At 43.7% G+C, this 24,509-nt stretch overlaps 2 protein-coding genes across 8 annotated transcripts in view; one reads left to right on the plus strand and one right to left on the minus strand.

Moving 5' to 3' along the window:
* The window catches only part of LOC126535524 (G patch domain-containing protein 2-like), a 109,371-nt gene extending 105,311 nt beyond the window's left edge, over window positions 1–4,060 (minus strand). The window contains exon 1 of one of the 3 annotated variants that reach the window (XM_050182336.3): window positions 3,775–4,060. The gene's annotated coding sequence lies outside the window, so the exon portion shown is untranslated. The remainder of the gene's footprint in view (window positions 1–3,774) is intronic. The other 2 variants (XM_050182337.3, XM_050182335.3) reach the window with 2 other exon arrangements.
* Window positions 4,061–4,335: 275 nt separating this feature from the next.
* The window catches only part of LOC126535512 (BTB/POZ domain-containing protein KCTD3), a 139,067-nt gene continuing 118,893 nt past the window's right edge, over window positions 4,336–24,509 (plus strand). For 2 of the 5 annotated variants that reach the window (XM_050182324.3, XM_050182325.3), the window contains exons 1-4: window positions 4,336–4,735; window positions 7,175–7,228; window positions 12,485–12,530; window positions 22,481–22,554. In XM_050182324.3, coding sequence (XP_050038281.2) covers window positions 4,683–4,735; window positions 7,175–7,228; window positions 12,485–12,530; window positions 22,481–22,554 — 227 coding nt within the window. In that variant the 5' untranslated portion in view covers window positions 4,336–4,682. Of the gene's footprint in view, window positions 4,736–7,170; window positions 7,229–8,632; window positions 8,692–12,484; window positions 12,531–13,516; window positions 13,626–22,480; window positions 22,555–24,509 lie in introns of those variants that run through there. The other 3 variants (XM_055073161.2, XM_072289177.1, XM_055073162.2) reach the window with 3 other exon arrangements.

Raw genomic sequence — 24,509 nt, forward strand, 5'->3', positions numbered from 1 at the left:
TGAAACTATATCAGATCAAACAACACTGTATGAGGCCTTCCAAAAGATTACTGAATGGTGTGATGCCTGGCAGATGCGGATAAATATTAAAAAACTGTTTAGATGAGAATGACTTGCAAGAAAAATCCCCTCGTATTCCAACATTATTTTGCTGACAATATCCTCTCCGAAGTTGCACAATACAAATATCTAGGATTATGAATTAGTAACGACCTTGACTGGACTAAACACACTGATCAGGTGATAAGCAATGCTAACCGTAAATTTTTTGATAGGCGAGCACTAAAGCTCTCCGTACCCAGAGTCCAGCTCCTAGCTTACAAATTGATTGTAGTTCCAATATTAGATTATGCGGCGATAATTTGGGATCCATTTACTTAAACAAACATTAATAAAATTTAAAAAGTACAAAAGAAAGCAGTTCGTTTTGTTTACAATAACTATGGACGCACATCAGTAACTGATCTGTTAAATAGGGCTGGTTTGACATCTGTATCCGAAAGAAATCGCATTTCTTGACTTAACTTCTTATACCAATTATTCACAGGTCATATTAAGATTAATATTGACGGACTAATATCCTTCTCTTCAGGTTACACAACAAGAAAACGTCATAAAATCTCACAATCGCATCTTTTCGTCAGCGTAATAACTGCTTTAAATATTCATTTTTTCCAAGAACAGTAACGGCATAGAATCGGATTACTAACGATCAAGTACTACAGCAATCTCTGACATCATTCACCGGAAGCCTCAGCATCCATTATCGTCTATTTTCTGTTGTATTTATTCCCTGCTGCCCATATAGCTATCAATTTCTTATTGTTACCAACTTTATGCCCCTTATTAATGTTTTCAACTCAATATTTTATGCGTTCATGAATAATTACTAATAATAACCTTACTGTACTGCTATGTCTACTCCTATGTTGTACTGCCATCATTGAACTTTTTCATCTCCAATGCTGATCCATTTTGTTTGTTTATTAATCATTTGCGGCCTATTTCTTTTTTTTTTCCTGGCTTCTTTGTAAATATTTGATCCGTGCTTGTATCTGTACATCCACCCTGCGAAAGTCCCTTCCTGGGATTGCAGTATCAACAGATAAATAAGTAAACTACCGTATATGACGAGACGTTCGACATGGTGCGTTTGGGCAGCAATGTGCAATGTGGAAAGAATAATTTTTCGCTTGTAATGCATGCCATCAATAAGACTGTTCATATGCTTCAAGCCTATGATTAATATTTTTAAATGAAAAAATGCAGCATTATTAAGAAAACAATAAACAGAGAATTATTCTTTATAATTATGGTGACTCATCAGAACCACCTTTATTTTTCTTGCAGTGGAATGTTGAGTACCTAGGAAGGAAGTTGTGTAAATCTGACCCATTCATAGACAGGCAGTTTATTATAATTCACACCTGAAGGATACATTTTCTTTTCTAAGTTCCTCATATTACGTATGCACAAATAAGGTAAGTCGTGAGCACATGGTTAAGTTGTGGTGAAGCTGGCTATCCAGAGACAAGTGTTTGCATCAGCTCCAATAACACCTTTAAGGGCATCAAAACTGAAAATGATGGCAAGCACTACCACAAGAGACACCACAATCAGGACAATGACTGTCCAGATGGTTCATGCGGTAAAGCATTAAGTATAACGAATAACCCCGATAGGGCAGACAGGGATGACAGAATGTCAACAGTTTATTGTCACTGAGACATTGCCCATATATGGGCTGTAGTCAAGAGAGCTTGTGCAGATACTTGGTTAGAAAGTCTAAAAAAACAAAACAAAAAATAATGACAACGAAAGAGAAGCCTGAAAGAAGGCATGAACATGACAATAAAGGCAACATTTCAGTGACAACAAATAGTGTGTTGTTTGCAGTCTGTTGTCCTCATCTAGTTTCTCCTACCGTGGTTGTACTCAGTGCCTTATAAGATAAAGAAGAACCAATTAGCCCAATGTCTCAGAACACCCCACATGGCTTCTTGACTAAGAAGGTTGTGCTGAGAAACAAGACTGACAGTGCTTTCATAACGAAATAAGTCAAGCAGCATTTGTGCAGCAGTGAGGAACTAGCTTGCGGCACCACGTAAAGAGTGCTCAAACAGGCATGCAACTGAATGTGTGCTTTTGCACGTATGGTGCAGTGTACGTTTGACCTGTGGACACATGGGCCAGACAGGAAGATGTGTTAACAAGCGTCTCAGCAAATATCAGTACAATCTATGAATGGTTACACACTTGCAATACACAGCTAAGGCTGAGCAAGTCAGCTGTAATTTGAAGGAGTGCTGTGCCAACACTGCAGTTCAACTGCATTATGGATAACAGGGCATTTTATACTAAAACGAGTGATAGGCTTTGTCTTCCTTTGTCTTCGTTGGTTAAGAGGCACTGTTATGAATGTAACCAACCTGATGATCCATTTATCAATTTTTTTGTACTGCAGGTATAGAGTGCATAAGACGAGGCATACTGTATAAAGATTCCTTTCGAAGCAGTAATGTTTCAGCACTTGGTCCTCACATAGGTATCTAACTGATTTGACTCGGTTTCTTGCACTGTTATGATTATCAACCACTAAGGAATGTGGCAAGGTTCTGAAAGTCTTGTTTCACCACATCGGCATGGGGGGTGCCACAATGTGCACTGTTCCAAAGCCAGATATGCAGTGCAGAGCAAACATACAGAGTTACAATGTGAAGTGGATAAAAGCAGACAATGCAAGCGCAGCTTGACTATTTTAGCGTTGTGCAGTTCCCTTGTTTAATAATGTTGTACACGACCCTCTGTGCATGATTCTCTGAGCAGCACGCAAAGGCCACCCGTAAACTGCGGCTGGCGGAAGCTTGTATCACTGCACGTACGCTGAACAGTCACGTGATCAGACAAACACGAAGAACGGGTAATCTTAAAAGCGTCCTTTCGTGTTCACCTGCTCTTCCAGTACTGTGACGCTAACTGCAAACAACTGCGCCTGGTCCGCTGGCAGCGAGAAAACGGCGCACTTGTTACTGCGAACGAAACTGTCGTGCAAAGATCACGCGGAGCGCAGATCTGGGTTAACGGTATGCGCTTCGTTCTTTTCTACGGCTTTCCGACTTTCATCACTGAACGAGGTCAGTGACGCTGTGTCTACGATTTGGACCAGCGATAAAGAGGTCCGCGATCGTCACCTTGGGGAGCCAGTCTTTTCGGGTGCGCAAAAAACGTGCAATTGTGGTGCAGCCCGTATCGCCACAAGCATGGGAATAGCAGCAAAATACGCATGTCAGTCCAAGCAGAGAACTGCGTCCGCGGTGGCAGAAAGCGGCAATCCACCAGCGGGAAATGCCGCATAGTTTCGGTAGTCCAGCAGTGAATATTCGTACTAGCTGACGATGCGGTATCGCGGAAACGCTGATTACGCAGAACTCGCCACTCGCAACGGTGCCAAGTATAATCCCTAGGTGTTGTAAAAGGCACTGCCGCAGAAACAACGAAGCAGCGCCATTTTTCCTTTCATTTTAGCTAGTTTAGACGCCACATGGAGAGTAGCACCGAAGCATCTGACACCCCTTTGAGCGCTGAAAACACGCAGTGGTCACCGATTCTCGACCAGCGGGATGACCGCCGTTCCAGTCATCGCGAAACAGAACGAGAGCTCGACGTAATCACAAAGTGATCGCGACGAATGGGGGCCACGGGGCCACCAGCACGCGATTTAAAGAGCGAGTTCCCTCGGCACACAGCACGGGATGATCATCTGACGCCGTTTACCTCTCTGCTTCAGCACTGCCACCCGGTTGCCTTGAAGCGACGTGACATGGCGAGCAGCGCGCAGTTGCTGGCTCTCCCGCGGACTCCCGAACACCTGCCGACGACGCGGGTTTCAAGCCTGGCTCATGCCTGGCCCGGCAGACCACATCAACGCACAACAAACACCGTTGGAAGAAAAACCACAGAATAAAGAACCAGCTAAAAACACACGAGTCAGATCGCCGCAGCTCCGAGAACCACCAGCGAGCAACCTGCTGACATCCTCTAAACCTCGCGCTCCGCGAGAGTCAGCGCGAATTTTTGTACACGCACGGAAGGGTAGCAAAGATGCCCGTGTGCTCTTTTCACAGCCTCCTCTAGTGTCTGATCTTAGACACTACAATAAAATGTCAACGTAGCTTAAAAAAACACCTTTAATTAATTAAACATATATTAATGTAAATTGCAACACCTTTTTACACTAGATTTAATACTTCGCGCATTTTTTTTTTCTGTTTGCGTGCTTACAGCGTGCATACGGGATCATTGACGCCGCCAACGGCGCGTTCCGCTACCCTCGCGTTCTTTCGTCTCCGTTCGGGGACTCGTTTCCTCTTCCACTCCCTTCCCCGCTTTCTGTATCATCTGTTTCGGTTGTCAGCCAGCGTTAAACGCGCACAGGTTTTATCGTTCCCCGCGCTGTGCTTGCTACGCGGTGATATCGTTGTTTCGGTCGTAATTGCTGTGGATAAACCCTCTCACTACCACGCGACGACGCGCCATCGTTAATGGCCTGCAGTAGTATGTGCTGGGCCGACTGCGCAGTGCTAGGCGCCTCGAGCCCTTCTCCGTGATATGTGCGGGCGGACAGCGGTTCGGATCCGTTGACCCCTCGCGCGAATAGGCGCCCCATTCCTGTCTGCCACGCCATGAGCCACCAATTGTCCGGCGACATCATTAACCTGAACGTCGGGGGAATCAGGTGAGCATGGAGATGGCGCATGTCCCTAGGCTTTCTTCGATGCCTCCGACGTCTTGCAGCGTTTGACAGTACGGTAGGGGGACTCGTTGCGCTGAAGTCGGGTCTTGCAATTTTCGCAACCGACTTTGTTGTTCTTAGTTGCGTGAAAATGATTGCGTGAATGCTCCGACGATCGAGTTGCCTTCTCGGGTTAATTCAAACGACCACTTTAAATGCGTTCAAACGTTTCGCTGCAAACGTTCCCTGCATTTCGCTTGCATTGATTCTGGCGTCCTTCCTTGTCACCTGCTCTTTTACATACGCCACTGGTAAAGTTGGAGCCGAAAGGTCATTAAATCCTTTTTTTTTTTTTCGGTGCGCACCTTTTGTTTTTTCAGCAAACGTAAATGATATTGTACCAGTTAAGTAACCAAGCGACTCGCACATCTAGAATCCATTAAAAATGCAATATTTAATTATCTTCATCGCAATTTCTCAATGTTGCTAAGAATATAACTGCTTCTGTAAGATCACCGTGCAAATTATTAAGACACATAGCTCCAGGGTGGCATCAACGCATACAAGAAATACAAGCTTTCAAGTGCAGTTGGTGCAACTCATTTACTTCAGTTTTTCTTGTACGACAAAGCAGGACAGCTGACAATAAAAGACAGCGTAGGCACAACAACTAACTGAAGTTTAATTTGGCCATGCAGGCATTTTATACCTCGTGCCATTTTGGCGTACATGTAAAGGACATTACTTGTGTACCTGCTCACTTGCATACAATATCATGAGTGGATGGGCTTCAAGTGAGGAAAATTTTCAACATAAGCAAGAGTTTTGCAGCGTGAGAACTACTGGAGGCACATTTCATCGAAGCGAATTAGGGCGCCAGTTGTATCGGCCATCACATCGTGCACAAGCAAGGAGGCAGTTGGCTACACACATGTGCATCAAGCACACAAAAGAAATTTGCTAAATAAAATGAAATTGTTTATTTTGTTTTATTTCCAAGCTTTGTGCTGGCTTCAGAACAGAGCTGTAAGCAGGAGTGGGCAGTGAGACAATATATCTCCGAATAAGGAATACAGCACACTATAAAAATGCTCCAAACACACACTGGGAATTGCGAAATTCAGTAAACAAATAAAATCGCAATTTATATGACATAAATTGAAGGACATAACGTAACAAACTTCATAACAAAAAGAACAGATACAGTGGCGGAAAAAGATTACAAATCTTTCAGCTGTGATAAGAATGGAGGTGCACTTCCTGCATCCACCACGTCCCCTGCGAGGCCATTTTGCTCACATGCAGTTCATGGGAAGAAAGAACCCTTGTAGGGCAATCAGAGAAGTGAACACTTTAAAACTTGAGCAACTGGTAATGGGAATAAATAGAGAGCAATGTGGGGCCTGAAAGTCTGTTGTGACAGGGAGCAGCAGCACTGAGGTTGCACCAAAGGCAGAAAAAGGTTCTGTACAAAAAACGTTGAAACAAGAAGAAAATGTTTATCTTGTTAATTATTTCGTTAATCTACAGGGATGTTCATATCCCACTTGAAATCTTGGAAAGAAAGGTTTTGTGCTTTTGTTCTTGCTCAAATTTCACGGAGAGATCGCATTTTAGGGTCTTTGTCGTTCAATGTGACACCTCATACATTTACTTGCCTAAGGAAAAAAATGCAACGTTATCCTTGTTTATGAGGATGCTGCCAAGGCGGTGCTACCATAAGCTTGCTACCCGTTGGCAGCACCTCTGGAACATACGTCAATCCTCCCTGAAAGAATTTTCAACTGTCCAGCAAGATTTGTCAAGCTTAAAGAATGTGGACTTCAAGTGGGAACTCTGCATGACCGTCGATATGATAACATCAACTATTTCATGTCTAGCATACTCGAAAAGCACCTGTGTATGTAGTTGAAAAATCTGCCAAATGTGAAACATTGTGAAAAACAATAGAAGTAGTAAACCCTCTACAGGACGACATACTGACACCGAAAGCCTGCTCCTACTCATTTTACTGAAACAGCTTACACATAAGTATTATTCAAAAGTCGCAGGACAGTTTCAATGAGAAGTGTTTCGAGGAGATGTGTTTGACACATTTTCGATATGATTATGCTATCACTGCTGCTGCTCTTCATGGGCTACCTTGTCATGCACAATTGTGCATATGGTGTATCAAGGGGTCCTGAAATGTGTGCAACCTGGTAACTTGTGATGTTGCTTTCTTGTAAAACTGCATGTGTAATGGCAAACAATTTAAGGACTGTATTGCTCCACCGATCAAATCACTTCACGTCATCTCTCTTCTGTTGACTAAAATTTGCTCTGACAATGGCTGCCACACTTTGGAGCTTGCTTGGATCATAATTAGGAACAACTTCGCTAATAAACAAAACTCTGCTCCTACTGTTCGGTCATTCCTCAAAGTTTTTCTTTCATCTCTAGGTTTGCCACATCCAGGCAGACGCTGACATGGGTGCCCGACTCCTTTTTCACAAGGTGAGTTCATCTCTCTACACGCTGCTTGATCACATACATAAATGCTGAAAAATGTGGATGGGGAAACAGCTACCTCTATAGCACAATTGGTAGCTCACTGCATGTGTAATGCGAAGGTTGTGGGTTTGGCCCCCAATGGCAGTAAGTTATCTTTTGGCCCACTTTTATTTCCCTTAATCTTATAATTTCTACGATTTCATTAAAACTACAAATTAATTTCCCTATGCTTTTTCCTTGGTGTTCGTTGTCTCTTGTCTTCATATGATTCTCACAAACAAAGATAAAGCCCCTCAGTTCCTCTTTTTCTCGTTCAGAACGTGTGAAGCACGAGGGTCAGACGCATCCATGTTCTGCTAACCCTCGTTCCCATGGTGGCTGAATGATCGCAGCACCACAGCGCCCTCAGGTGATTTCAATGGGAAGCTATGTGCATAATGGGCAACGCTAGGAAGGCTTCGCTCACTGTTGCCATCCATACCGTCCCGTCACATACAAAAGAACAACCTTAGGAACATTAGGTGAAATATTTTTAGTTTTATGCAAAAAATCTGAAATATTTAGTGTTTCATGGAAGACGTCAGAGATCTGAATCTTTTTTGCCTCCAAACGAGTGGTGTAATGTTTCTGCATTCAGCGAGCCCAGCACACTACTTCGTGCACTCGAAGCACAAATATGTGATTTGGCATAACCTTATGTCAACAAGTTGTAGTTGCAATATGTGAAGTCGTTATTTTGTAGGAAGCATGACAACATCGAAAACAACTGCGCTGTGAAATGTGCAGAGAAAGACTTCTGTGACCACACTGCTTGCAGAGCTCCAACACTGCTGCTAGCTGCATATGAAGCCAAGTATCATCTACAGGCAGGGGTGCATTGCTCTCTGTTGTATCATGATTGTGTGGCCAGCAGTCAGTGATATTAAGTGGGGTTGCTAACTTTGCAAGACAGTCGTTAAATTTAGCTAGTTTTTAGTCATGTTAATGACAACTTTGCCTTTTAACAGTGTTAGCATTATTTATGGTGATGCAAGTTGTCACTCCATTGCCATGGTAAGATTCCTCTGGGTATGTTGGCTGAGTGCAGTGCCGTGGTTTGTCCCTAAGGGGATATTGTGCCTCCATTGGTCGCTAATACTGAAGAGCTCATTAGTATCTGTATTATTATTATGCAGTGTAAGCACAGGTCCTTGAAAACCCTTGAAATTGAAAAGTATGTTTTCAAGACCCTTGAAAGCCCTGGAATTCTTTTTGCTCCTTGAAAACCCTTGAATTTCTTCACCCCGCACAGCACGACTTCGTCGCAGTCGCAACCTCTCGCGCTTTCTCCCATCTCCCTTTCACCCCTTCTCTGTTGACACTGCTGGGCTCGTGTTTCAAAAGAGTGGAAGGGAGACGAGAGAAAGGCGTGCGAGGCTGGTGATGTGGCAAAATTCTGCCGCATTGGTTGTGCGGCACAAAAGCAGGTATGGCAGCTCGCTTTTTCTTTTTCACGTGGCCACGCCTCACCCTAGAAGTTAATCTATGGCGGGTGCAAAGTCATCCCACTGCAGGCAACACAATCAGCCGCTGCAGCGGAGTGGACGGGAAAGCTTCTCTGGCTTCGTTACATACTGTCGACGTAAAGACATCATCGACATGGCATGAAAGCGTATCTTATGTCGTGGACTCGCAAATTAAAGAAAACGCCTTTTTCATTATGAAATTCGATTATTTTTTCAGTTGCACGATGATGAAAAAGCTTTTGCAGCCCCTTCCATGCAAGAAAAATATGTTGGCGACTGTACTCATTTGCATAAAAAGTTCAATTTCAATATGATGAAGTGCCAATTTTACCCACTTTGTTATCTCGTAAGTTTAACTGTAGTGTTTTGAAAATGTTAGAGTAAAAAATTGCTATATGGGAGGGGGGGAGGGGCAATACCACTGTGCACCCTTTAAATAGCTTTGACAGGGCCGTGAAAGTCCTTGAATATCCTTGGATTTACATCTCTGAGGCCTGTATAAAGCCTGATTATGTGATTAGTATTTAGTGGCTTATTAGTGTTATGTTAGTAGACATCAAAGCTGCATTTTGTGTTTCTAGGCAGACAACAATTTTCAGATCTCGAGTGCCTTGTTGAGAATCGGGGGTATTGCTCCTTCTTCACATTTGAACTGTTAGCTCTCTACTGCAAAATGTAATTTAAAACTATAGTTTAAAATACAATAAAAAGATGCCTAAGGGGTGAACAAGTAAAACATAAGGATGATATTTTAAGGAAGTCATCGTCATTGTCACTTTGCAACTTCATTAAAAATGGAGTTGTTCAGGCTGTGACCTTGCAACTACTATGTGGCAAAAAAAAAAAATTTAACTCTGTCACAAAGGTGCTGGTGTAAGGACTCAGTGGTTGTGAGGTTCTGCTGCTTCATGCGAGGCCTCCTGTTTAATTTCCACCTACTGTGGCCACATTCTAGTTGGCAGAGGAAAAAAAGAAAGCGTCAAACAAGTGTCGATGCTAAGAAAGACAAGGTTAACATACGTCGTGGTTGGAATTGATCAGTTCATAAATGTTGATAACTCAGCCACAATATGATTCACACATTTGGGTGAGACGTGCCTCGCATGCTTTTGCGAGACGAGCTTCACGTGTGTCAGCGCTCTCATGTGCCTGTCAAGTGCATGCAACTTCAGCACGCTTGCGTTTCCTCTTTTCACCCTCGACTGCTGTCTTGCGATAGCGGCCGCGTGCTGCCATTACAAACCCCTTGCACACTGTGAGCTACCATCTCGCACTAGGGTAGCATCAGGGCCAGCTCGCCGCTTTTGCGTCTGCGAGCGCTCAAGGATGACTGCGTGCTAGCGCATTCCCAAACTTTGGCGAATGCACTGCCGCAGCCCAGCTCTTCTCCATCTCGAACTCGTGCACTTCGTGTCCTCTGAGGGTGGGGGTGAGTTAAAGGGCCCCTCACCTGGCCCCCGTAGCAAATTTTCGTTATATGCTGAACGTTGTTACATGTCCTTTGGGAACGTTCTGCCGCAAAAAATTTTCAAATCGGCTCAATAATAGCTGAGACAAAAATATTTCAGCACCGCATACCCATGATTTCAGGAGGCGAGCTCCACTGCATAGCGAGACGCTCTCTCCACTTGCCCCGTCTAGCCTCCGCAAGCGAAATTCCTTCCCTGTGTTTTCCCATACCGGACCGAACCTCAAGGATCGCGTGACACATACGTCGCAGGCCCCGCCTTCATTTTCTTTTTCTCCTAGGTTATTTTTTTTTTTCGGCACTGCGCACGAGCTGTTGTGATTATTGTGTTTCACACAGTGCACAATTTTGCGCGCTGTGCACAAGGACACATGACTAGCAGTATACTTCAGTGCTACATGAATACTGAGGCAGAACAAGTGGATAGCAGAGCATCATCACACGCTCGAACAAGGTAGGAAATGGCATAATTTCTTTACCTGCGCATGTGACTGCACTACCGTGTGAACAAGCAGACGAAGCAGAAGTACATCTCTCTTGCTTCAGTGCGAAGTAAAACAAAAACACGCAGACATTCTGTTTGTGTGTTTTATTGTTTCTCTAAACGGCAATTCATCAATTCAAACAACAGACCACAAAAATAACAGATGGTGCCTTGAATAATTCTCGAAGTCGCGTGTCACCACGAGCGGCGTCACACTGCGGACCCGAGTACGTAGGCGCAGGGACACTAGTACGTCACCGTCCGGCTTGGAGCGCAGCAGCCGCGAGGAGAAGGGAAAACGGCGTTCGGATTGAAATTTCAGACCTTTCCGCGGCGCATAGTGATGTAATTCTTTGCAAACACAATCGTTGGCATGCATTGTATACTCTGCGCTTGTCAACTCAACATCTCCAGACCTGGTGAGGGGCCCCTTACGGTAGGTGGCACTTGGCAACGACATGGCAGAGGGCGACGGCGACAAAGGCACTCGCATCATACCCTGTTTACGGCTAATTGCATTCAAATATCTTTAAATATTATGATTATACCCTCAGTTACTGACTATTGCTGCGTGTTCTTGGCACAAAAGCATATCATATCATACCGTTATCATGTTCCTATGACACACTTAACCAACCGTCCTTTTTTTCTGTGTTAATGATACTCAGATCCCAGACATGCTAAACTTCTGTGAAGCGAGCTAAGAAGACCTTGAAAGATGCTTGTTTGGTTGCATCTAGGCACACATTGAAGAATCCCAGGGAGTTTAATTGAATCCAGAAACCTTTTTCTGCTTTGACTTGTATGGCACATGCACCTCTCAGGAATTTTAGCAGTTGCACAGTCCCAGCTGTGAGGGTAGTGGACTTTTTTCTCATCAAAATGTCTTGCTTAACATTATTAGTGCTAGCACATTTATGATGCAGAGAAGCAAAATTTTATCATTGATTTTGATGTACTTATAGAGACACTAAAGTAGATCATGCGAAAATAGGTCCCATCGCCTGAGGACTGAATTTTAAAACAGCCTCTGTGAAATGGTTATGTGAGCCAACAAGTAAGGAACAGCAAAAAACCAGTTCGTGGAAATGCAAAAGGTAAAAAAATAAGTTACCCTGGAAATTAAGTAATGACAATACATACGTCATATAACTTGGTCATAGTTTTGTGTTGGAAAGGAAATAAAGAACTATCAGTAGCACAAAATACAATAAAAAATGGAACGAAAATTGCTAACATCATACATAGACTAGTCATTATATAATGAGTATGCTACAATAAAAGTTGTTTGGCTATGTTTCATGCCTTTTTATCTCGCTCTAAGTTTGTGCAGTGCTCGCAAGTTCATCATGGCAAGGGTGTGTGTTCGGTATTCAAGTAAATAACAGTTCGCTTTGTGTAGTTCATACAGACCGTTGGCTAAATGAGGTTGTTATTCAGCACAAATCTGATGGTACTGTTTTTGACTAAAATAGTCTGTTATGTTATCAGTGGTAGATTGTCACTCACAGACCTGACAATGAAAATGTCTGGGTTATATTTGAAGAGTTATACAATCATTAAAATCTTATGCATATGTAGTAGTGATTTGGTGTTAGCATGGGCTGATGGTGGTGGTCCCGATGGCATTTTTTTTTTTTTTTTTTCTAGCTATCTGAGTGGTCAAGATAGTGCAATGGTATTCGACATCGAGTTCACTTGCAGTTAAAATGAAATTGAGTAAAGCTTGACTTGCTGTGTGGTGCTTTGATTCTAACTTTAGACATTTTATCACAGTTCTTGACTTCATACTTTCTTTTTAGCATGCTGAGTGGACGGATATCAAGCCACCGGGATGAGACTGGAGCTGTGAGTGACCGACTTAACACGACAGTTGACCATTTCAATGTAGCATGCCGGAGCCACCACATAGCTGAGTGAACTGAAAGCAGAATCAGCACGCAACAAACAATTGTGAAAGAAGATGAACACAGCACTTCTTTTGTTGTGTCAATTATTTTGCTTACTTATGCTGTTTTAATTGATTCGACAAGAATTAGGATCAACTAGCCCGCTCTGGTTTATTTTGTTTATTGAGTACTTATACAAGTTTGTGCATTCCCATCATAGGCATTATTGTAAGGGAAAACACAGAAACAAGTGCATCAAATACAGGGCCCTGAATGTTTGGCTGCATGTGTTTAAAGAAAAAGGTGTTACACTCACCGCTGTACTGTTCTTGCTCAGATTTTGCAAAATGGTCGCATTTTGTTGTCTGCTTCGTTTAGTATAACACTTGGCATGATTAGTCGCCTGTTCTTTAAGACAAAAATGAGAAACTGTTTTCGCCTATGGGAAAAATGGTGTCTGAAAAGCCGGCCCTGGCACAGATTTGTGTCGCCGCCTGCTGGCAGCAGCAGGAAGGAGCTGCTGTCACATAAGTGGCCGATTTCCAGATGCCGTTTCGTCTGCAAAGCAGCTTCTTCCTGTTGCTGCCAGCAGGCGGCGACACAAGTCGCCGCCTGACGCTCAAACCCGTTCAGGCACAAGTACTTTGTCCTTAGTCAAACAGCTACGCTGAAGTTCGGTTCATTTGCTCCGCCGTACACTGCTCGAGGCTCAAGATGAGTGAGATCACCCCTGTAGGTTATGTGTTTCGTAAATCGTTGTGCTATACAGCTGTTTTTATTTTAGTTTACATTTCGAAATTTGTTGAAAACAGGAGCGCTTGAAAAACAGTTAACGTCTGTTACCGTTATGCGCTTGCGTTTACTAAGTGTTTGCGAAAACACAAACATATGGCTTCGTGCCCGTGAGCATTTTCAAGGCTAGTAACGACATACTGACCTTTACAGAGCCTGTACCTTCACGTACTGCGGCGTTAACGCAGTGCCGCGGGCCCTTGATTGCACTCGTCTGCAGGCACAGCGATTCAACGCTGGCCTCGGTTTCTCAAATGAAATAGTAAGCTGTTGGGCTAGTTGGTTTGACATAATTTTTGCGGAGGGGAGTGCAGAAGCGTAACGGAAAAAGGAGACGTGGACAAGAAAGTCGCTCACTTGCAACTAAGTATATTTTCAGAGAGAAAACGATTTCACTCAACCTAAAAAAATCGGGAAGAACCATGGCGTTGACCTTTTCTTCACAGCTCCTCTCAAGCGCCTTTGCCAAATGGCCACAACAAGAACAACACCTGTGGAAAGAAACACACAAAGCCGCTCACCTCCCGTGCTACCAAAGCGGTATATAACATACCAGTCGACTATGGGATAATTTACATTGAGCAGACGGGCGCAATTTAAATGATGGGCTAAGAGAAGATTATTCATTTTTAAAGGCCCTGCACAACTCCTATAGATATCTTCCAGTATTTTTACATATGGCTCATCTACACCCTGATTCCGTAATGCCTCCATGACTGCTGAGGTTTCGACTGAATCAAACGCTTTCTCGTAATCAATGAAAGCTATATATAAGGGTTGGTTATATTCTGCACATTTCTCTATCACTTGATTGATAGTGTGAATATGGTCTATTGTTGAGTAGCCTTTACGGAATCCTGCCTGGTCCTTTGGTTGACAGAAGTCTAAGGTGTTCCTGATTCTATTTGCGATTACCTTAGTAAATACTTTGTAGGCAACGGACAGTAAGCTGATCGGTCTATAATTTTTCAAGTCTTTGGCGTCCCCTTTCTTATGGATTAGGATTATGTTAGCGTTCTTCCAAGATTCCGGTACGCTCGAGGTTATGAGGCATTGCGTATACAGGGTGGCCAGTTTCTCTAGAACAATCTGACCACCATCCTTCAACAAATCTGCTGTTACCTGATCCTCCCCAGCTGCCTTCCCCCTTTGCATAGCTCCTAAGGCTTTCTTTACTTCTTCTGGCGTTACCTGTGGGATTTCGAATTCCTCTAGGCTATTCTCTCTTCCACTATCGTCGTGGGTGCCACTGGTACTGTATAAATCTCTATAGAACTCCTCAGCCACTTGAACTATCTCGTCCATATTAGTAACGATATTGCCGGCTTTGTCTCTTAACGCACACATCTGATTCTTGCCTATTCCTAGTTTCTTCTTCACTGTTTTTAGGCTTCCTCCGTTCCTGAGAGCCTGTTCAATTCTATCCATATTATAGTTCCTGATGTCCGCTGTCTTATGCTTGTTGATTAACTTAGAAAGTTCTGCCAGTTCTATTCTAGCTGTAGGATTAGAGGCTTTCATACATTGGCGTTTCTTGATCAGATCTTTCGTCTCCTGCGATAGCTTACTGGTTTCCTGTCTAACGGCGTTACCACCGACTTCTATTGCGCACTCCTTAATGATGCCCATGAGATTGTCGTTCATTGCTTCAACACTAAGGTCCTCTTCCTGAGTTAAAGCCGAATACCTGTTCTGTAGTTTGATCCGGAATTCCTCTAGTTTCCCTCTTACCGCTAACTCATTGATTGGCTTCTTGTGCACCAGTTTCTTTCGTTCCCTCCTCAAGTCTAGGCTAATTCGAGTTCTTACCGTCCTGTGGTCACTGCAGCGTACCTTGCCGAGGACGTCTACATCTTGAATGATGCCAGGGTTCGCGCAGAGTATGAAGTCGATTTCATTTCTAGTCTCACCATTCGGGCTCCTCCACGTCCACTTTCGGCTAACCCGCTTGCGGAAAAAGGTATTCATTATCCGCATATTATTCTGTTCTGCAAACTCTACTAATAATTCTCCTCTGCTATTCCTAGAGCCTATGCCATATTCCCCCACTGACTTGTCTCCAGCCTGCTTCTTGCCTACCCTGGCATTGAAGTCGCCCATCAGTATAGTGTATTTTGTTTTGACTTTACCCATCGCCGATTCTACGTCTTCATAAAAGTTTTCGACTTCCTGGTCATCATGACTAGATGTAGGAGCGTAGACCTGTACAACCTTCATTTTGTACCTCTTATTAAGTTTCACAACAAGACATGCCACCCTCTCGTTAATGCTATAGAATTCCTGTATGTTACCAGCTATTTCCTTATTAATCAGGAATCCGACTCCTAGTTCTCGTCTCTCCGCTAAGCCCCGGTAACACAGTACATGCCCGTTTTTTAGCACTCTATATGCTTCTTTTGTCCTCCTAACCTCACTGAGCCCTATTATATCCCATTTACTACCCTCTAATTCCTCCAATAACACTGCTAGACTCGCCTCACTAGATAGCGTTCTAACGTTAAACGTTGCCAGGTTCAGATTCCAATGGCGGCCTGTCCGGAGCCAGGTATTCTTAGCACCCTCTGCAGCGTCACAGATCTGACCGCCGCCGTGGTCAGTTGCTTCGCGGCTGCTGGGGACTGAGGGCCGGGGTTCGATTGTTGTATTCATATAGGAGGTTGTGGCCAAGTACTGCACCAGGGTGGCCAATCCTGCTCTGGTGAGAGAGTGCGTTACCGGTTCTGGTCACCGGGATCAGGCCGCACTCCAGGCCTGTTTGTGCAATTTTCTCAACACACGGTTTTTTTTTTGTATTTTCCGGTGGAGAATAGCGCGGCACCGGGATTTGAATCACGGTCCTCTTGCACTGGAGACGGATACTCTACCGTCCCCGTAGGAGTTAAATTAAAAATTAATTTATGGGGTTTTACGCGACAAAACCACTTTCTGATTATGCACGCCGTAGTGGAGGACTCCGAAAATTTCGACCACCTGGGGTTCTTTAACGTGCACCTAATTCTAAGTACACGGGTGTTTTCGCATTTTGCCCCATCGAAATGCGGCCGCCGTGGTCGGGGTCCGATGCCGCGACCTCGTGCTCAGCAGTCTAACACCATAACCACTCAGCAACCACGGCGGGTCCCGCAGGAGTTGTACGCCTCATTTAACCTACAGTGGTGCCCTACTTGGTCAGTCAAGGTGGACCAATCTGAGCTCGGTTATACCGCATGGATGGCACTCGGCTAGAGAACCTGGTATTTATGACCTGCACATGTGAGTGTGAGGCCATACATATTTAAAGATATATATGTTTTTTTTTTTTTTTTTTTTAGGAGGGTTCCCGTACGGTGATAAAATAAAGGAGAAGACATTAAAAGAAAGAAAAAAAAATAATGAAAAAGGGGCGGAAAAAAAAAAAAAAAGGAACATAACAGGTGATTTGAACTCGTGACCCTTCGATGTTGCCCGGAAAGATAGCTCAGTCGGTTGGTTCGTCAGGCCCCAGGCTACTTTCAAGCGCCACAACTCCTGCTCCGAGCCTCACACTTACGTTGAAAGAGACTCATGTTGTCCGCGATAGTCCGCGGACAACATGAGTCCGCGTAGCCATGATACGCACACGACAAACTGCCTTAAAATATTTAGACTTGAGGGAAAGCTTCGGTAACAAACGATAGCACAGCAATCAGCACTCGAATATAATTATAACCCTAATACTAATTGTAAATATTCATCTCATCTATGGGATCTAATGCGCGCGCTGTTGCTTTGTTCTGTGTGTAGTAGTTAAGAGAGCCAGTTTAAGGGCGGAGAAGAAGGGAGGGAAGGAAAGTCTCTGAAGCAAAATTACAGCGCCGTGGTTTTAAAGCGCATCCCGTGGTAGAGAAACGGAAGGCGATATAAGCGTGCGTGGCCATGATACGCACACGACAAACTGCCTTAAAATATTTAGACTTGAGGGAAAGCTTCGTTAGCAAACGATAGCACGGCAATCAGCACTCGAATATAATTATAACTCTAATAATAATTGTAAATATTCATCTCATCTATGGGATCTAATGCGCGCGCTGTTGCTTTGTCTATGCGTGTAGTAGTTGAGAGAGCCAGTTTAAGGGCGGAGTGGTTGGAAGGCATACTTTCTAGGAAAAATGGCCGCTCGAGGAGAAGAGCGAACTCGAGCGGCTTTAGAGGCTAGGAAAACTGCCTTAAAATAATTAGACTTGAGGGAAGGCTTCGTTAACAAACTATAACACGGCAATCAGCACTCGAATACGACGAGAGAAATTACTGAGACGTGGAAAATTCCCTTGAAAAAAAATCTGGTTTGCTAGACAAATGCTTGTATGTATTGAACCTCTTAAAAGATGAGGGATGAAATATGCGCTCACCGAGAGGGCATCGTCAGCACGAGACATCCACAAGGCACCTTACAGAGATGTGGAGAGCTTCGTGGCCGGAACGAAGCCTCCCTTCTCCGCCGGCCAAGAGGGGGAAACGCGCTTTCCGATCGCTCAAGGTTGCGCGGACAAAACATAACTCTAGCGTCTAGGAAAAGCTTAACCAGGTGCGATGGCGGCACGCATAGCGTGGGAAGCTAGCCGCCAGAATAACTATACCAAGGGCTGCTGCTGATGAGGGCGAAATACCTTCGTGTAATTATAATAACCTTAATAGGACTACTTTCGAAAAAAAAAAAAGAAACGGCCCAGAGGGCTATACTACGAGAGCTATGACTGATAGTTTTCTATATATATATATATATATTCATCTCATCTATGGGATCGCATGCGCGCGCTGTTTCTTTGTCTCTGCGTGTAGTACAGTTAAGAGAGCCAGTTTAAGGGCGGGGAAGAAGAAAGAAAAGAAAAGCAAAAACTGCAGCGACGTGGTTTTAAAGCGCACCCATGGTAGAGAAACGGAATGCGATATAAGCGTGCGTAGCCATGATACGCACACGACATGCAGCTCCACAGCCACCGTAGTCCTCCACAAAGAAAGCAACAAAATCCCTATAAAGAAAGGCGTCAGACAGGGAGATACGATATCTCCAATGCTATTCACAGCATGTTTACAGGAGGTATTCAGAGGCCTGGAGTGGGAAGAATTGGGGATAAAGGTTGATGGAGAATACCTTAGCAACTTGCGATTCGCTGATGATATTGCCTTGCTTAGTAACTCAGGAGACCAATTGCAATGCATGCTCACTGACCTGGAGAGGCAAAGCAGAAGGGTGGGTCTGAAAATTAATCTGCAGAAAACTAAAGTACAGTCTCGGAAGAGAACAGCAGTTTACGATAGGTAGCGAAACACTGGAAGTGGTAAGGGAATACATCTACTTAGGGCAGGTAGTGACCACGGATCCGGATCATGAGACTGAAATAACCAGAAGAATAAGAATGGGTTGGGGTGCGTTTGGCAGGCATTCTCAAATCATGAACAGTAGGTTGCCACTATCCCTCAAAAGGAAAGTGTACAACAGCTGTGTGTTACCAGTACTCGCATATGGGGCAGAAACCTGGAGGCTTACGAAAAGGGTTCTGCTGAAATTGAGAACGACGCAACGAGCTATGGAAAGAAGAATGATGGGTGTAACGTTAAGGGATAAGAAAAGAGCAGATTGGGTGAGGCAACAAACGCGGGTAAACGACATCTTAGTTGAAATCAAGAAAAAGAAATGGGCATGGGCCGGACATGTAATGAGGAGGGAAGATAACCGATGGTCACTAAGAGCTACGGACTTGATTCCAAGAGAAGGGAAGCGTAGCAGGGGACGGCAGAAAGTTAGGTGGGCAGATGACATTAAGACGTTTGCAGGGACAACATGGCCACAATTAGTACATGACCGGGGTAGTTGGAGAAGTATGGGAGAGGCCTTTGCCCTGCAGTGGGCGTAACTAGGCTGATGATGATGATGATGATGATGATGATGATGATGATGATGATGATGATGAACAACTCCGCTCACCTTCCTGCGCACTGCAGGGATTGTGGCTGTAAGCCCATCTTCAATAAAACCAAGATTAAAAGCAGATCCAAAGGCAGACTCGAAAGGGAAATCCTCGAGGCAGGCCAGATTCACGCTCATGCTAACCTTTGCATTGGTGCTCAGTCTAGTTTCTACACCACCTCCTCTGTCACTTTCCCCCGATTGTTTTTTTGGAATGAATTTTGTCAGGCCACTTGCCGTTGTTGTTATCAACATGATAGCAACACATGCCGTTGTTGCTATCACCTACACTATAGCTGTCATAACTGATGTAGTGATGCATGCCCCGTTGTTAGGCGAATTACATATATATAAATAAAATTAAAAATTTTTTTTGCAATTCTCGATGACAGCGCATGTGCAATAACATTCCTGGTGGTTTGTCTCTGAACATATACTTAGTCGCAAGTGAGCATCTTTCCTGTCCACGTCTCCCTTTTCTGCAACGTTTCTGTGCTCCCTTGCAAAAATTGTCTCTAATGGGCTTGATGCTGCAGCATATGATGTGACCGGCATTGAACGTAGCTTCGCCTTCATTTATACGCCTTTGCATCTCTTTAACGAGAGAGAAAATATAGTTTGCAGCGAAACTGGAGCACCTGAAATGCTTTGATGCTCAAGATGCACACGCTTACGAGATCGCCTTATCACCGTCTTGGCAGCCATTTTGATTTACCGTCGCGCCACCTATAGTCGCTGGAATGACCGAATATTGTCACGCATGGTGTCTACCAGCGGGGAAAACTAGGAATTCTCAGGGATTTTGAATAGTCTGGAAAAGCTCAGGGAAAACTCTGGGAATTTGTGCTTCTATCAGGGAAAATGATCAAATTTTATTGAAAGGGAACGAAAGTCACGTTAATGGTAGCTCGAGTAACAGAGAGAAATCGTAACGAATCGTGTTTGACGGCGTGTCGTGGGCTCGAGTTGCCAGTGTACAGTCAACGACTGACTTTCCAGACGCCCGATAATTCGGACTGCTTCATGGCACCACCACGTACCTCATAGAGTCAATGTTTAAGAACGTCTGAAATTTCAGGTGCAAGAACCCTTCGCAGACCGATTTGCCGGGCTTATTGCCGTGACCGCAGGTCCGAAACGGCCATCAAAGCCGCCTCGAACTGGCACTCTCACAGGCAGTCCCGCTGGCAGCCGCAGCCAACACGGCGGCAACGCCAGGCCTAGCTGCTTTGACGTTCGCTAGTAAGCCTCTTGCCGTTCGGTGCCGTGTTTGCCGCTGGCAGCAATGGCACCGACTCCGCCTTTGTGGTCCCTGCAATTAACTTTGAAGCTCAGGTTGGTTCCCAAAAGTCAGCTTCGTCTCAATTCATTAATGTTATGCGTTGAAGCTTAACAAACGGGGGAAGCAGCAATTGTCACGGGACACAGTATGTATTCCTTAATTATATGCGCATACACTCACCATCTCCTGTCACAGTATGAGCACCGATATGCCTAATAAGTGTGCTGGAAGGCCTTCAGAGCTTTTTCAGATGTGCCTGTGGCGATTTGAGCCCTTAAGGGCAGTAAAAGACGTACATTCATTTTTCCAAACTCACCGACTTTTCGGATGTTGTCGCGGCCCCTATGAAGTCCGAAAAAATCGGACGTTGACTGTACAACTAAGAGGACGCTTCAATTTGTCCGCGGGGCGAACGCGTGGCGGAAGGACGACGGCAACAGAAAGGATCTACGCATAGAAAAATACAGAAAAGCAAGCGTGCTGCCGCTTCTTTGAAGGAGCTTGAGCTCAAAAAACAAAGTGTTTTCTGACGTCGAGATGCAGGTGTAAGTAGTAAGTGCTGTTATTTTCCCTAAACAACATACATTTGAATATGGACAAGTCTTGAGGAAAAAAGCTGCATTGGCAGCTTGACCAAGTCCTAAAACCCATTTTATGGCAGCAGCAGGGGGAACAACAGTGCATGAGGGAATGATAACAAATAAAGCAGAATAAGACGAATAAAATAACGAGAAAAAAACCCCCAAAAATTGATGAACCAAAGCAAGTTACTTAGCTTACATATTAAGAAATCAGAAGTATGGAGAGGAAGAAAGAAAACGACACTCAGATTAGTCACGCATACTAATAACAGATGATGTATCAAAAGTAATATTGTGATCTACAAGTACGAAGTATTAAGCATAAAACCAGCGCTAGCCGTGATAATAATTTTACAGACTAGTTAACGAAGACTGTAAAACATTGATATCATCTGCAATCAGTGTGTTGAGCAGGACAGGCAGCCCTCATCCAAACCAAAATAAACTCTTCAAAGCAGTGAAACGGAACACTGAGGCATTGTGTGAGGGCTGAGAGTATGTCAGGACAGTCGAGGTTCTCAATTACCAGCTATTGAGAGAGAATCTCACTTGTGACAAAAGCCTCATACTTAGAGTTTGCTATCAGTTGATAGAAATAGCTCATATCCTAAAAGATTTGCTTCTGTATGCATCTCCTTTTTATTCGTAATTCAGAATGTTCAACTCGATTTGCAATGGGTTTTACAATTTTTTTTAAATATGTTTTATTCGCTGTGCATTTTACTAACCCCTCGCTTCTTTTTGTTTTTTTAATGAATAAAACACTACTCCTTACTATTCAAACTAGATTAAGTCACTATTCGAACATGATTAAGTCATTTTTTTTAAACATGCTTGCTAGGGAGTGACAGCATCGGGCGACATGGTGTCAGCCTGTCTTGATATAAAACAAATTTCTGTGTCATTCAGAAAATTTTGCAACGGCACTCAGAGAAAACCTGGAAAACTCTGGGAATTTGGAAATCTCAACTTGGTAGACACCCTGTGAATGTGACATGATGCCAGCATTTCATTGATGCAATATGTTGACAGGCTGTTCGGTGTAAAAAAGAATTGCACACCCGGTAAGCTACCACCACATAATGTGGCACTTGTGCATGTTTGCCAGAGGCTTATTCTAATCCCCTATTCCTAAATCACCGTTTATTTAGCAATGTGCATAAAATGCATACTTACAGTATTTAGGAATGAACAAATAAATCGCATCTATTCATTGATACTTCAGTTGGATCGACTCAGTAGGCAACGAGCTTAGTGGGCAAAAAAAAGTTTTTACTAGGAATTTCCGAGGAATGCACTTTCCTCAGAAATGCTTCTTTCTGCTTCAGATCTTCATCGACCGGGACCCCAAGCTGTTCTCCGTCATCCTGAACTTTATGCGAACCAAGGACATCGACCTGAGGTGTGTCTGCTTGATGCACCAGTGGAATGAGGCACCAGTTGTGTCATTAGCTGCAGGACATGCTGGTAGAAAATGTTTCGCCCCTTGACTGTTTGCTTACTGTGGGGGCTTAGTCATTCTTGAAAATTAAGATAGCGGATTTCATTCGCACTGTTGTTTGGCTGTACTATCGTGGGCAAATGAAATTCAAACTGAAAAGTATAAAGTGGGAAACCTCTTAGGAGGGAGATTTACCTTGAGAGGGCCCATCTGTATGCATGGGAATGGAAGAATTCATTGTGCTTGGCTTCAACTGTTATGTTTGTTGCATTTAAAATAGAATTTAAATCATGACTGCCTGTTGTGAGCATATTTTTTATTGATGTCACCAACTCTTCTGCGAAATATTGGAAAATTTTAGCCGTATGAAAGCATCAGCTTTACTACTCCCAGTTCATCAATAAAAAAAATTATATCCCAGTTTTGTGAACAGCATTATACAAGATGTAATGTGGCCAAAATTGATATAATATGCATAATTCTGAATTTTTTCAAAAGAAGTATTGAAGCACTCATGTAAGCAGTATAATGATTTTACGTAAGTTGTAAACTAATATAGAATGCATTTGTCTGCTTCAGAGAGTCCAACAGAGACAGCTTACAGAATTATGGTATCTGTTTATGGTGCACAGTTGTGGACTTCTTAACTTTATGGTTCAACATTTCTCTCTTTTTTTTTTAAGTTGCCTTTTTCCAACACTTTATACGAAGGTTTCATGCTGTAAAGCAGACCTTTGCTTTTGCTGTGATCATAGCATTTGTAGGTTTCACGTGTGTTTGACTAGGGTAATTGAGAGTTGGTCCAAAGCTTAAGCTTCCGCTTAGGTTATAACTTTAGTGACATTTTGCACTGCTATATCTCCAGTCGCCAAATCTGGTGTTGGCTCCAAATAAAGTTCACAAGCAATGCCATCGTTGCATCGATTGGTGAACGTGGGATGAAAGAGTGTATCCTTAATTAGCCCTAACTGGTTCCTGATAAATCACTTGCAGAACAGGAGAAGGCAAGTTCTGCAATGTTGTTCACTCCCACATGCTTGCTGTTAAAATATCTGAAATACTGTGGGACTCACTTTGTAACAGTATTTGTAACGTGTGATCTATCATGAAGATCACACTTTTGCTGGGATCATTCTTTAATGTGCCCCTCTATTTAGGAAGCCAATCACGCCAGCATTGTGTGTCAATCAAGTGAATGTCCCATGTAACGATTGTACGTATTTGTGCAGTGTGGTACACTAAACTATACAGAAAATTTTTTTGTGAGTACATACCTTGTATCTATCTTTACGCACCAAATTTGTCTGGAAGCTCACCTGGTGATCTTATCAAGCTACCCTTAAAAATGTCATTGCCGCACCTTCTGTTGGAATGCTTACGGTCAGAGTACAGTAGAAACCGGCTATATCGAACTTGAAAAAAAAAAAAAAAGACGCCGATTAGTTCGATATAGGGCATAATTCGATATAAGCCTGCTAAAAAATTGGACGTCATAAAAACACATACCATTTATGAAATCACTTTATTGATGAAACTAGCTTAGTATCACATGAAATAGTCGCCTATTTTCTTCTGCTCAGGCAATTTCACTGCCTGCGACGCACGCACTTCTCCGCATTTTCTAAAAAGTCAAAGCAGCTGAGGCTGCAACTTTCCACATTCGCGCAGAAGCATCGGACTAAAGCCCCTCCATACACGTTTCCGCCGACCAGGTTAAGTACCGCCAACCTGCCCTCCTCCTCCACGCTCCTATCCGACTCACCGCCTTAGCTTCCGGCGTCGAGCGGAACTTATGTAGCTGCAGCTTCGTGTTCCGAGTGGAAGTGACGCTATGTTTTTTAGCGTTGTTTACTTTCGCGTCGATGAAGAGGCTTTAATTGCACCAGCTGCAGTTTAAACTGGGAATGCGATTCCAT

The sequence above is a fragment of the Dermacentor andersoni genome, chromosome 7 (genome assembly GCF_023375885.2).
Source record: "Dermacentor andersoni chromosome 7, qqDerAnde1_hic_scaffold, whole genome shotgun sequence".
NCBI classification, from domain to species: domain Eukaryota; kingdom Metazoa; phylum Arthropoda; class Arachnida; order Ixodida; family Ixodidae; genus Dermacentor; species Dermacentor andersoni.